This window comes from Pelophylax lessonae (genome assembly GCF_965119305.1).
Source record: "Pelophylax lessonae genome assembly, chromosome: 4".
NCBI lineage: Eukaryota > Metazoa > Chordata > Amphibia > Anura > Ranidae > Pelophylax > Pelophylax lessonae.
The window spans coordinates 579,127,016-579,140,824 of NC_138771.1; the positions used below are offsets into that span (position 1 = coordinate 579,127,016).

The following is a 13,809-nucleotide window of genomic DNA, read 5'->3' on the forward strand; positions in this document are numbered from 1 at the left end:
AATTCCCTGTTTCATATTACCTCCCCTCCAATTGGGTTTAACTCTGTCAATCCCACAAAATTTTAAAACTGAGGGGTCTTTGTTATGTACCATTCTAAAATGGTTAGACAAACTATGTTTTCTGAAACCGGTTTTAATATTTGTTACATGTTCCCTTAAACGTGTCCTTAGCTCACGGGTTGTACGACCCACATATTGGAGTTTGCATGGACACTCCAATAAATATGTTACGTGGGTAGACATGCACGAAATGAATTTATCTATTTTAAAGTTTTTCCCTCTACTAGTGGATGTGAATTGTGTGGTTTTACGGGTTCTGTGTTTTGATGTTTTACATATTACACAACGCCCACATGTAAAGAAACCAGTTTGATCTAAAAATGTTTGCATGGTTTTAGGTGGGTTTACTACGTTCTTGGCTAGTTTGTTTCTCAAAGTGGTGGGTTTTGTGTAGATAAAGACAGGCTTTTTGGGTAGTACTTTTTCAAGAATGGGGTCTCTCTGTAAAATATGCCAATGTTTTTTAATTATGTGTTCTAGTTGTTTATGTTGCCTAGAGAAACCAGTCATAAAAGCTGTCCCATACTGTTTGTCCGAACTTTTTGGGCGGGTTTCCAACATTTGTTGTCTGTTGGATTTCTTGACTTCTTCTTTTAGTTTTTTCAAGGCCTTCATCTTGTATCCCTTCTCTTCAAATCTCTTTAGGATCGTGTCAGCCTGGATTTCATAATCCTCATCATTATCACAGTTACGTCTAATTCTTATTAGCTGACTTTTTGGAACTGTATTCAGCCATCTTGGATGGTGACAACTGTGTAACGGAATATATCCGTTCCGATCCACTTCCTTGAAGTAGGTTTTTGTGCACAGTTTTGTATCCTTTTTGTATATCACCAAATCCAGGAAGTTTACATGTTCCTTATTCCACTGATCCGAGAAGGAGATATCATATTCATTTGTTCTAATTTCTGACATAAATTCTTGGAATGACTCCATGTCTCCATCCCAAATGATCAGAATATCGTCAATGTAGCGTTTGTATAACCGTAATTCCGGTCTGGGTTTGCTAAAAATTACTTCTTCCTCCCATTTGCTTAGGAAGATATTAGCCACGAAGGGGCATATTTTGCCCCCATCGCCACCCCTTTGATCTGCCTGAAATAATCACCACTATGCCAAAAAAAGTTTTCACTCATGGCCGATTCCAATGCCTGTAGTAAAAATTCAACTTGTTCTTGCTCCATGTCTGAGCCTTCCAGGGCCCACCTAATAGCTTGTAATGCATGTTCCTGACAAATGTTCATATACAATGAATCCACATCCACACTGGCCACACCAATCCCCAACAGATATTGGCCAGTGTGGATGTGGATTCATTGTATACGAACATTTGTCAGGAACATGCATTACAAGCTATTAGGTGGGCCCTGGAAGGCTCAGACATGGAGCAAGAACAAGTTGAATTTTTACTACAGGCATTGGAATTGGCCATGAGTGAAAACTTTTTTTGGCATAGTGGTGATTATTTCAGGCAGATCAAAGGGGTGGCGATGGGGGCAAAATATGCCCCTTCGGTGGCTAATATCTTCCTAAGCAAATGGGAGGAAGAAGTAATTTTTAGCAAACCCAGACCGGAATTACAGTTATACAAACGCTACATTGACGATATTCTGATCATTTGGGATGGAGACATGGAGTCATTCCAAGAATTTATGTCAGAAATTAGAACAAATGAATATGATATCTCCTTCTCGGATCAGTGGAATAAGGAACATGTAAACTTCCTGGATTTGGTGATATACAAAAAGGATACAAAACTGTGCACAAAAACCTACTTCAAGGAAGTGGATCGGAACGGATATATTCCGTTACACAGTTGTCACCATCCAAGATGGCTGAATACAGTTCCAAAAAGTCAGCTAATAAGAATTAGACGTAACTGTGATAATGATGAGGATTATGAAATCCAGGCTGACACGATCCTAAAGAGATTTGAAGAGAAGGGATACAAGATGAAGGCCTTGAAAAAACTAAAAGAAGAAGTCAAGAAATCCAACAGACAACAAATGTTGGAAACCCGCCCAAAAAGTTCGGACAAACAGTATGGGACAGCTTTTATGACTGGTTTCTCTAGGCAACATAAACAACTAGAACACATAATTAAAAAACATTGGCATATTTTACAGAGAGACCCCATTCTTGAAAAAGTACTACCCAAAAAGCCTGTCTTTATCTACACAAAACCCACCACTTTGAGAAACAAACTAGCCAAGAACGTAGTAAACCCACCTAAAACCATGCAAACATTTTTAGATCAAACTGGTTTCTTTACATGTGGGCGTTGTGTAATATGTAAAACATCAAAACACAGAACCCGTAAAACCACACAATTCACATCCACTAGTAGAGGGAAAAACTTTAAAATAGATAAATTCATTTCGTGCATGTCTACCCACGTAACATATTTATTGGAGTGTCCATGCAAACTCCAATATGTGGGTCGTACAACCCGTGAGCTAAGGACACGTTTAAGGGAACATGTAACAAATATTAAAACCGGTTTCAGAAAACATAGTTTGTCTAACCATTTTAGAATGGTACATAACAAAGACCCCTCAGTTTTAAAATTTTGTGGGATTGACAGAGTTAAACCCAATTGGAGGGGAGGTAATATGAAACAGGGAATTTCACAGAATGAGGGCAAATGGATTTTTTTATTAAAAACTATGCAGCCTGAAGGATTGAATGTGGAATTTGACCTAAATTGTTTTCTGTCAAACTGGTAACACAAATTTCCAAATTAGTCCCCCATGCTCTTTTACGTTTTAAAATATTTTAAAATGATTTTTAACTAAGTTTGGAATAATTATTGAATTTACATTTTTATATTTTTTTATATATTTTATGTGTTTTTAATAGGGATCCACAATGGAATATTTAATTAGGGTAATATATTTTCCATTTAATATTCCATTCTTCTTCAATTGTCACATATTTGTAATGGAAATTGAAAAAATGGAAATGTGTGTTATGAGGACCAAAAAATCAACACACTTGGTGTCTTTTGGATGTCGATAATGTATGGTCGATTGTTGCCCCAAAAAACCATTACCATGTTTTTTTGATAAGTGTCCTGTTGTATATTTAAGCTGCATATTTGTAAAACTTTGGCCCGTATTTCATTGATTTTAGAAACTATTGTATGTTTGTATTTGTTTATTGTGACGAGGAAATAGAAATATGGCGGCTCCAGTATTTCCTGTTGGGTGGAGATGAAGCCGCATACACCCATCAGGAACAGGAAGTTCGTCATTTGCCAATCAGATGGAGCAATACTTAAACACTGCCCATCGCCGCAGACCGGAAATACGTCTGTGAAAACGCCCGGAAGAGGAGGGCGAAACGCGTCGACGCACTTCCGGTCTACGTCCTAGCGATACGTCACTTCCGGTGCGGTGGAACGCACGCCGAAACCACGGGGCGTTCTAGCGGCACCAGCTACCAGGAAGGACGAGAATTTTATCATATATGCCTTTAACTTAGCAACAAAATGTGAGTTTATTTTTATTATTTGCACAATAAAAACCTTATATCGGATTTACACTATATGAGCATCCTTTTCTCCAATACATGTATCGGGGCATTTACATCTGTGGAGATACATTCGCCTTGGAGGAGTTGTGATAGCCGGTTCCTTACTAGGACATAAGCCCTGTCGATCTCTATTGCTATACAGCATAGGGGTCACCATTGTCCGGTAAGTGAACACCCAAAGGGGGAGGTCCGGCACTTGCTCACTGCACCACAAAAGATTGCATGTTTTGTGCACTTTCTTCCTGGCACTCCAGCACTTTCGTGAGATATTTTTTGGGACTGTGTACATCTTATCATCTACTGAGATCTTAAAGAACTATTACATCTGGACTGGCACTTTATATTTATATACTTTATTTATATAGTATACGTTTACATGGTTTCTACACCCCATTTTTTGCACATAATTGCACGGTGCACTTTATGAGTTTTTTGAGTAGAACGTAATCACTTAACTATTATACATGATTCACTATTGTTTGCGCTGTGATTTATTTTTCTCGTATTTGTGAATTTTGGGTTACCACTATTTATGAACAGCTGCATTCTAGAAATTTTAATATTGTCATTAGTTTTTTCACTTATCTTTGCGCTGTATTTGCACTGCACATGAAAATTTAGGGCTCGTTTACACCAGGTGCTGCATTAAATGTCAGTTCAACGCAAGTACATTGCAAAAACACTTGTTTTTCTTTCGTTCCTCGACAAACACAGTGCAACATAAATCATAACTAGTGGGTTATATTGCCTGCAGAACAAAAAACACCTGGCTATGCCCATGGGCCATCCTCTGCTGGTATGTAAACACCCCCCCCCCCCCCCCCCGCTCTAGGTAATCAGTTTTAAGTTTAGAAGGGCTGGCCGCTTCTTCAGCTACCATCTCCAGATGAATCAGACAGACTGTGACTCGGGCCTATTCCATTAAAGATCAAGTTCCACCTTTCCCTGTCACGGCGCATTCTACTCGGGCGCTGAGTGCTTCTTGGGCCTTCCGTCATCAGGCTACAATATCACAAGTTTGCAAGGCGGCCACTTGGTCACCCGTGCATACCTACACAAAATTTTATAAGGTCGATACTTTGGCATATGCAGATGCTTCTTTTGGCCGCAAAGTTTTGCAGTCTGCTGTTTAGGAGGGGCTGTTCCCTCTTGTTTTTTCTTTAAACCTTTATTTTTCAGATGGGGCTCCTGTGACCCAGTTAAGGCTCCTGTGTCCTGGTTAAGGGTTTTTTGTTTAGCCTTGGGTTTTTCTCTTACGTCCTCCGACAGTCGCCGCCATCTTCATATTCGTCACAATGGGGTATTAGACTTTGCTCCGAAGGAGTAGCTAGGCAACAGAATATGTTAATATAAAGGCTTTTAACATATCCCACCCCCAGGGGGTGGTCACCTCAGTCAATACCCTCCTACTTCCTGTATCCATACTTCAGTTTCAATGTCTAGCTTGTCAGGAGTAGCTGGATGTCTCTATGCTGGGGCATTTTTTGTCTCAGCTTTTCTTTTCTCTTTTGATTTTCCTTGAGTTTTTTTCTCTTGCTTTACTTAGCTGTTATTTTTTTCAGCGTTAGTTCTTCTGATGAAGAGGATTTGTGCGGGCTGGGTCTCGGGCTGATCCCCCTGGTCGCAGGTTGTGGGTCAGTGGCTTCCCGGCCTGCCATCGAGCGTTCAGCCAGGTATCGCTCCTGGCACAGTGAACGACCCATCCCTGTTCGGTGCAGGGATGCTTGGTGAGGTGGCTACCTCACTGGACGCTGTGCGGTTTCTTAACCCCGGTTTAGTGCGTCCTGGATGCGACTCTCCCTGCCTCATGTGCTGCGGTTTGTTCGCCTGTGCGGGTTCCCCACGCTATTAGGAGGTAAGTGTACTTATGTGGGGACCTGTCTGTCGGGGGGGTGTCCGTCTGGGACTGTGTAACCTTCCTCTGTTCACACTGTTTGGCTCCCTGTCATTCTGCCTGCACGCTGTGGGCTGCAGGGGGGGGGGGGGGGGCTGTGTGGCACTGTGTGTCTGCCTGTGTACTGTGTGAAGGGCTGTGTGCTGTGGGGCATGCTTTTGGTCATGTTGGGGCACTATACAGCGGTCGCTGCGGCGATCCGCCATGTTTTTTACATGGGTGGTGTTTTGTAGTACATCACAGAGCGGGGGAGCGGCGTTTTCGGCGCCAAACTGCGCCATTTTGCCTGCACTCGCCCCAGCCGCATGTTTTCACTGCGGGCGGCCATTTTCTTGTAGCCTTCCATAGGCTTTAACAGAGCGCCCTGATTGCATCACTTCCTCTTTCCTGATGTGCACCGATCGAGGCGGCAGCTACAGCAGGGGTCTCCTCAGGTTTTAACCTTTCTGTCTTCCTATATCCTTTGCCTGTGTTCTGTGTTATCCCTGTGGGGGTCTCATTGTGCTTGTGTGTGTGGCGGTGGGCTGCGCTCGCCGCGCTTGTTAAAGGGGCCGTTAACCCTTTCTTTGCCAGCATATTTTTTTGGGGCAATGGATTCTCAGGAGGGAAAATTTCCTGCCACATTGGTGGGTAGCCAGGGGACTGCTGTTTCCCCCCCAGGGGGGGATTTGGCTGCGATTGTGGCTAATCTTGCTGCCCTGGTGCAAATGTTGGTGGCTGCTCAATCCACAAAAAGGTCCAGAGCTTCAATTTCCTCTGGTTCAGAGGGTGATGGTGCGGGGGCTGATATGGCCGGGGTCTAATTATCAGGGTCCCGTTCCTCCCTGGATCTTGTGGGGTCCGAGGTGGAGGCTGAGGTTGAAGGGGTGGATGATTCTCCTCCTGGCTCGTCTGAAGAGCTTGCACTCATGGATGAAATGGTTGCTTCCATCAAGCAAACGCTGCGCTTGCAGGATGAACCGTGTCCGCCTGCTGCCTTGGCAGCTTATGGGACAAAGAGAAGACGCAAAACATCGCAGGTTTTTCCCTGCACTGATGATTTTCAGAGCGCTGTTAAGGAACAATGGCGTAATATAATCGCAAGCCTTTTGCTGTACCCAGTAGGTTCAAACTGCGTTATCCTTTCACGCCCGCTACTGACGAGCGTTGGTGTGTACCACCTCCAGTGGATCACGCGATCGCGGTTCTGAATAAGTCCACTGCGATTCCTGCTGAGGATACCCCGGTGTTCCGGGATGCCACAGACAAGAGGCTGGAGTCTCTTGCCCGTCATACCTATTTTATTATGGGTTCTATGCTGAAAGCTCTGTTTGCTTCCCTTATGGCGGCCCAGGCGGTCGCGAGTTGGACGCAGGTGCTTAGACGCGTTTTGGTGGCTGATTCCGCCCCACAGGCGACATTGGACATGGTGGATCAAATCCATCAGGGTGTCATGTATTTGTGCGATGCGGACTTGGATATGGTCCCATTGGCCGCACGTGTACACGGTGTGGCGGTGTTGTCTCGCCGTTTGGTTTGGTTGAAGTGTTGGTCGGTGGACCAATCTTCGCGCAAGACCTTAGCCAATCTACCTTATGACGGTTCTCGCCTTTTTGGCGAATCCTTGGATACTCTGATAAAGGGGATCACAGGGGGTAAGAGCACGCTCTTGCCCCAATCCCAAAAGGCTAAGGCGGCTCCTGGTAAGAAGCATGCTTCCTTTCGGCCCTCTCAGGGGTCCTTTCGTGCCTTTCGGCCGCACTATAAGGGCAAGCTGTTCAAAGGTCAGGGCTCCAAAAAGAAGCCGTGGACAGGTAAGCAGAAGTCCGGCCAGTCCAGATCCGCTGCCCACAACAGTGCGGCCTGAAGGGGCGCCCTCACCCGGTTCTGGGGTGGGGGACGCTTGCTCGGTTTTCCTCAACCATGGCTGACCCGTGTTCGGGACAGGTGGGTTCAGGAAATCGTTCGATCTGGTTACAAGATCGAGTTTCTCTCTCGGCCGGAGAGCAGATTTTTTCCCTCAAATCTTCAACTGTCTCCGGAGCGTTTGCGGGATCTGCACCTAGCGGTGCGGGACCTGAGGGCTCAGGGAGTGGTGGTCCCGGGGGCCTCATCGGGACAGATTTCGGGGGTTCTATTCCAATCTGTTCACCGTGCCCAGGAAGGAGGGCAAGGTACGTCCAATTCTGGACTTAAAGGCTCTGAACCGCTTTGTGCGGGTTCGCAAGTTCCGCATGGAATCTCTGCGGTCGGTGGTGGCTGCCCTGGTTCCGGGGGAATTCATGGCCTCCATCGACTTGAAGGATGCGTACCTACACATCCCCATTTTCGAGGGTCACCAGAGGTACCTTCGATTCGCCATTGCAGAGGATCACTACCAATTCGTGGCGTTACCTTTTGGCCTCGCTTCGGCTCCGCGGGTTTTCACCAAGGTGCTTGCACCACTGCTGGTCTTGTTGAGGGCCCAGGGCATATCTGTCCTGGGGTATCTGGACGATATTCTGGTTCGGTCTGCGACCAGCCAGGGTCTGGAGACGGATCTGTCCATCACGGTGCAGACGCTACAGGAGTTTGGTTGGACGATAAATTATCCAAAATCGACGCTGTGTCCGACGGTTCGTCTTCCCTATTTGGAAATGATCCTGGACTCGGTCCAAGCGAAGGTCTTCCTACCGGACGACAAACTCAAGATTCTTCAGGGAGAAGTCCAGTCCCTCAGGGACGTTCCGTGCTCATCCCTGCGGAAGTGCATGCGGTGTCTGGGACTGATGGTCTCGGCTTTCGAGGCAATTCCCTTTGCCCAGTTTCACACGAGGGGTCTCCAAGCGGAGATCCTGTCCAGGTGGGACGGGCGTCCGCAATCTCTGGATATCCAGATTTCGTTGAGCCATCACACCAGAAGGGATCTTCTGTGGTGGCTCCAGTCCCCGGCGGTGTCGGGGGGGGGAAGTCTTTTCGTCCTCTTTCATGGACGGTGATCACCACGGATGCCAGCCTGTCGGGCTGGGGTGGTGTTCTGGGCGTTCTGTCCACCCAGGGGACTTGGTCGGAGGAGGAATCCTCCCTTCCGATCAACATTCTGGAGTTGCGTGCGATAAATCTCTGCCTTCAACGTTGGACGGACAGGCTGCGCGGCTGTCCGGTTCGGGTGCAGACGGACAATGCCACGGCGGTGGCTTACGTCAATCACCAAGGGGGCACCAGGAGTGCCCGAGCGGCTCGGGAAGTGGCCGACATTCTTTCTTGGGCCGAGACTCATGTCCCGGCGATATCGGCGGTACACATTCCGGGGGTGGAGAACTGGCAGGCGGATTATCTGAAGCCGCCAGACCCTGGATCAGGGGGAATGGTCTCTCCACCCGGCTGTCTTCCAGATGTTGTGCGCGAAGTGGGGTCTTCCGGATGTGGACCTGTTCGCGTCTCGTCTGAACAACAAGGTGAAAAGGTTCGTGGCAAGGACGCGCGATCCTCGGGCAGACGCGTCAGACGCGTTAATAGCCCCGTGGCATCAGTATCGGCTGCTGTATGCGTTTCCGCCGATTCAATTGCTGCCCAGGTTCCTTCGCAGGTTGAACTCGGAACCACACACAGTGATTCTTGTGGCGTCGGACTGGCCTCGCTGGTCCTGGTACGCGGACCTCGTGAACCTGGCGGTCGACGCTCCTTGGCGTCTGCCTCTTCGAGAAGATCTCCTGTCTCAAGGGCCGATATTCCATCCTGCTTTACAGTCGCTGGCTTTGACGGCCTGGCTGTTGAAACTGAGGTCCTGAAAGATAGGGGTCTTTCTCCGGAGGTCATTCACACTTTGATTAACACGAGGAAGTCTTCCTCGGGGAAGGTCTATCACCGTACTTGGAAGGCCTATTTTGCCTGGTGTGAGTCCAGGGGGTTTTCACCTCGCACATACTCTGTGTCTAGGGTGTTGTCCTTCCTTCAGACGGGTGTCGACCAGCGTCTGGCGCTGGCTACGGTCAAGGGTCAGGTGTCTGCGCTGGCCGTTCTCTTTCAACGTCCTGTAGCGTCTAACTCTTTGGTTAGTACCTTTGTTCAAGGGGTGCGACATCTGGTCCCTCCTAGGAGGGAACCTTTACCTCCTTGGGACTTGAATCTTGTTCTGTCCGTGCTACAACATGCTCCCTTTGAACAGATCAGGAAGATCTCGTTGTCCATGTTGTCCAAAAAAGTCGCTTTTTTGGTGGCGATCACTTCGGCTCGCAGGGTTTCGGAGCTGGCAGCTTTGTCCTGCAAGTCTCCGTATCTGGTCATTCATCTGGATAAGGTGGTCTTGCGACCTAACCCTTCTTTTCTTCCGAAGAGAGTTTCGGATTTTCACATCAATGAGGACATTGTCCTGCCTTCGCTCTGCGCGAAGCCCAGACATCCGAAGGAGGTGGAGCTGCATTCCTTGGATGTTGTTCGGGCGATTAGGGTTTACCTAAAATCGACTGAATCTTTCCGCAAGTCGGATTCCTTGTTTGTCCTTCCTGAGGGACCTCGGAAGGGCATGGCTGCTTCGGCCTCTACCATCGCCAAATGGATCAGACAGACTGTTGAACAGGCTTATGCTTTGAAGGGGAAAGTTCCCCCTGTGCCTGTGAAGGCGCACTCTACCAGATCTCTGAGTACGTCTTGGGCCTGTCGGCATGGGGCTTCTGTGGCCCAGGTGTGTAAGGCGGCGACTTGGTCGACCGTGCACACTTTCACGAAATTCTACAGAGTGGATGTTCAGGCATCGGCAGATGCTTCCTTTGGCCGCAAGGTTCTTAGTGCGGCAGTTCCTTAGAGCTCCTTGTATGGGCTCCTTGGCTGTTTGGGATACATGTTGTTATCCCTAGGTTATTTGTTTTCCTGGGTTATTGCTTCTGTTGAGCAAGTTTTTTCTCCTGTTGCCCAGCTGGTTTCCTTCCTTTGGTAAGGTTCTTTTCTCTGATGTGGAGACTGCGTTGCCTTTAGGCGCGGCTGCGTTTCCCACCCCTCATGTTTGCACTGCTTTGGGACGTCCCCATTGTGACGAATATGAAGATGGCGGCGACTGTCGGAGGACGTAAGAGAAAACGGAATTTTTGTAAAATCTTACCTGTAAAATTCCTTTCTCTGAGTCCTCCGACAGTCGCCGCCCCCGCCCCTCTTTTGGGGTTTGGTTGTATACTCTACTGCTATTCCACTGAAACTGAAGTATGGATACAGGAAGTAGGAGGGTATTGACTGAGGGGACCACCCCCTGGGGGTGGGATATGTTAAAAGCCTTTATATTAACATATTCTGTTGCCTAGCTACTCCTTCGGTGCAAAGTCTAATACCCCATTGTGACGAATATGAAGATGGCGGCGACTGTCGGAGGACTCAGAGAAAGGAATTTTACAGGTAAGATTTTACAATAATTCAGTTTTTTCCCCACCCCTCATTTTTCTTTTGCCACTGCTTTTGGATGTCCCACTAGTTATGATTTATGGAGTGCTATGTCCGTCGATGAACAAAAGAGAAAATGGGATTTTTGTACTTATCGTAAAATTAATTTCTCTGAGTTCATAGATGGACACAGCACCCACCCCTCTTTGGAGTTGTTATACTTCTAAAACTGCTTGCTACTAAACTGATTACCTTGAACAGAGAGGGGGGGGGGGGTTTATATACCAAGCTGAGGAGGGCCCATCGACGTAGCCAGGTGTTTTTTGTTCTGCCTAGTCCTATTCCTGGAGGAGGCAATATAACCCACTAGTTATGATTTATGGAGCGCTTTTTCTCTGTCGATGCACTACGAGAAATGGATTTTACAGTAAGTACAAAAATCCAATTTTTTTGCCTTGTTCACACCAGACAAGTGTGCCTAAAAATGGAGCACATCTGCATTTTTATGCAGCATACAACAACACACATCAGTGTATCGCCATAAACGCGCCTATGCCATTTACCTGTGTGTTTAAGGTGCGGTTGCAAAGTATTAAAAGTAATTATTTCACATTTTAGCCTTGTAAAAAATACATTTAAAAAATTTCACAGGGCATTTGAGAAGCATTGCATGATGTGATCGGAATGCTTCTGCAAAGTGTACAAAATGCTCATTAATGCTATAGTTGCATTAATGGGAGTTAAAGGCTGCTTTAGAATTCAGTGCCTGTGTAAAAGAGCCCTAAAAGTGTGACTGTTTCAGCACACATTATGCCAGCATAGTCCACTGTTGTGACTGTCAGAAGACCATCACAGTGTGTTCAGGAGGAGAGTGACTGTAGCACTGAGATGCAACAAAATATGAAAAAAAGGGGAAAACAAGTATTCTGCTAAACAAAAGGTATCTGTCAATGACAACAGTGTTTAAGTAACCCAAATGTTATAGTTTACCTCTACTTTAACGGTTAATTTCAATTTGACCTCCATGCCAGTGCACATCTCCAAACACAAGCAGTATGTGTTGGGAGCCATGCTCCCACACGGATGTCATATTAATAGCGGTTGTCTCCATGCAGCCACCGCGCCTTAATTGACATGACTGGGACTGCCTACATGGGGATGCACACAACACCCGTGCATCCCTGTGCAGGTAAACACTGCCTTCGCATGGGTGTACGCTGTAGTATGCCTGTGTAAACGAGGCTCAATTTTCATGTAAAAATATATGTTGTCTTTGATGGCTCTCTAATCTCCACAGATTCTTCTTCTTCGAGGTCACAAACCTTATTCCGACCCGATGGCCTTTGATGGACTGCACCTCTCCTCTCATTCAGGACGGGAGGATGATGACTCTCTTCCTTCCTCCGATGAAGAGCTTCTTTCTCGCCCTCTTGGAGCTTTGCAAGATGCCCTCTATTCTCATTCACCCCACAAGTCCTGTTTCTTAAGGCCCATGAGAAGTTCTGTCAGCTCTGACAGTGAAGAAGGTGTAGAAACCAATGGAGCCACTTCTGATACACCCCCTGAGCCCGCTGAAGAGGAATAACACAGGGAAAAGAGGAGGCTGAAGCTCACAAGGGGGGAATCCATGTTGGAATCTCCTTTTGATGCTATGGAAAGACAGATGCCTTGAAAATAGCAGGAGCTTGGTTGTTCCATGCTGAATAAGCAACCTAAGGGTACGTAATGGGTGCTTTAACTGCTCCATATCTCTCCAAAAAGGGGACAAGAAGAGTAAACACTCCTAATAAGCAAGTACGCCAACCTGTGCTCGACTGTTGCAAGGGAGCTTGGAAAACAGACCCAAAGGGGTCGTATTGACATTCTTGAAATAATTCTGTATAGTGTTTTATTTTCACATCTAACACTAACCTGAAAAGCAAATCAGCACTGTTTATAAGCTTTACATCCACAGAACACTAACCAGCACGTCTACTGGAGGTAAGCAGTGGCAAACTGGAATCTAACACGTTAACACTTGCGATATTTCAGGTCTGTAATTTCAGTATTATATGGATCCTATTCCAGCTGCTTATCTCTCTAGTTCTTAGGATGCAGAGTATAGAATCAGGATCAATGCAGACCAATGTGACTGCCGGGACAGTATACAGGACAGTATTGGTGTCGGATATAATGATGAAAACTAGTGTCATGCTAGACCAATGCCTGGTGTTGCAGCCAGCTGCTTTTTATAAGAAACCTTACAGGCCCCAAACACTCTTCCTCCAATGGTTTTCAAACTTGGTAGTGCCTCATGTAAAATTAGCCTGTCATTATTAGAGTTTGACAGAAGTCGCTAAAAGAGCCACACCTTATCTGTTTAAAGTGGAATGCCAGGTATAACCTTTTTTTTCGGCTTTGCAATATTATGGTTGTTCTAACCCTTCTTCACTCAATCTAAGACGTATTGGGAAACAAAAGTTTTGGGATTGATTTCCACTTAAGGCCCGTACACACGTACCGATCGTCGGCATACAAACGTCGGTGGACGAAGGATCTGCCGATTGTACGCGTGTTAGTATGGTGCCTCCGACAGATGTCTGCGCACAATCCGCGGACAAAAGTCTTTCGTGCAAACATGAAAATATTTGTATGCCGACACCAGAACGGACGATTGTTCGCCTGTCAGTACACAATTCGGCCGACAGACCGCAGATTTGCAAGACTGGGCATGCTCAGAAAATAGAAAACACAGGGAAAGTTAACCATTACATGACATCACTTCTGCAGTCGGCGGACAAAATTCTTGTGCTGTCCTTGTGCTGTCTTTGCACTTTTCAGCAGACACCGACATCCCGGGGAGAAAAGAGGAACATTTGTATGCCGACCATCGGTACGTGTGTACGGGGCTTTAGACCTGACTAAAGATAGTAATTGCAGGGCTCTCTAAAAATGCAAATGCAGAAGGGTGTGCTGGAACGGATTTGGATCCAAAATTTGCTTAAAGTTCACAG

General features: G+C 46.6%; 1 protein-coding gene across 1 annotated transcript in view; it reads left to right on the forward strand.

The window, feature by feature from the left end:
* EVI5L (ecotropic viral integration site 5 like) overlaps positions 1 to 13,105 on the forward strand; it is a 147,270-nt gene extending 134,165 nt beyond the window's left edge. The window contains exon 20 of the mRNA XM_082253297.1: positions 12,114 to 13,105. Coding sequence (XP_082109423.1) covers positions 12,114 to 12,401 — 288 coding nt within the window. The 3' untranslated portion in view covers positions 12,402 to 13,105. The remainder of the gene's footprint in view (positions 1 to 12,113) is intronic.
* Positions 13,106 to 13,809: the final 704 nt, after the last annotated feature.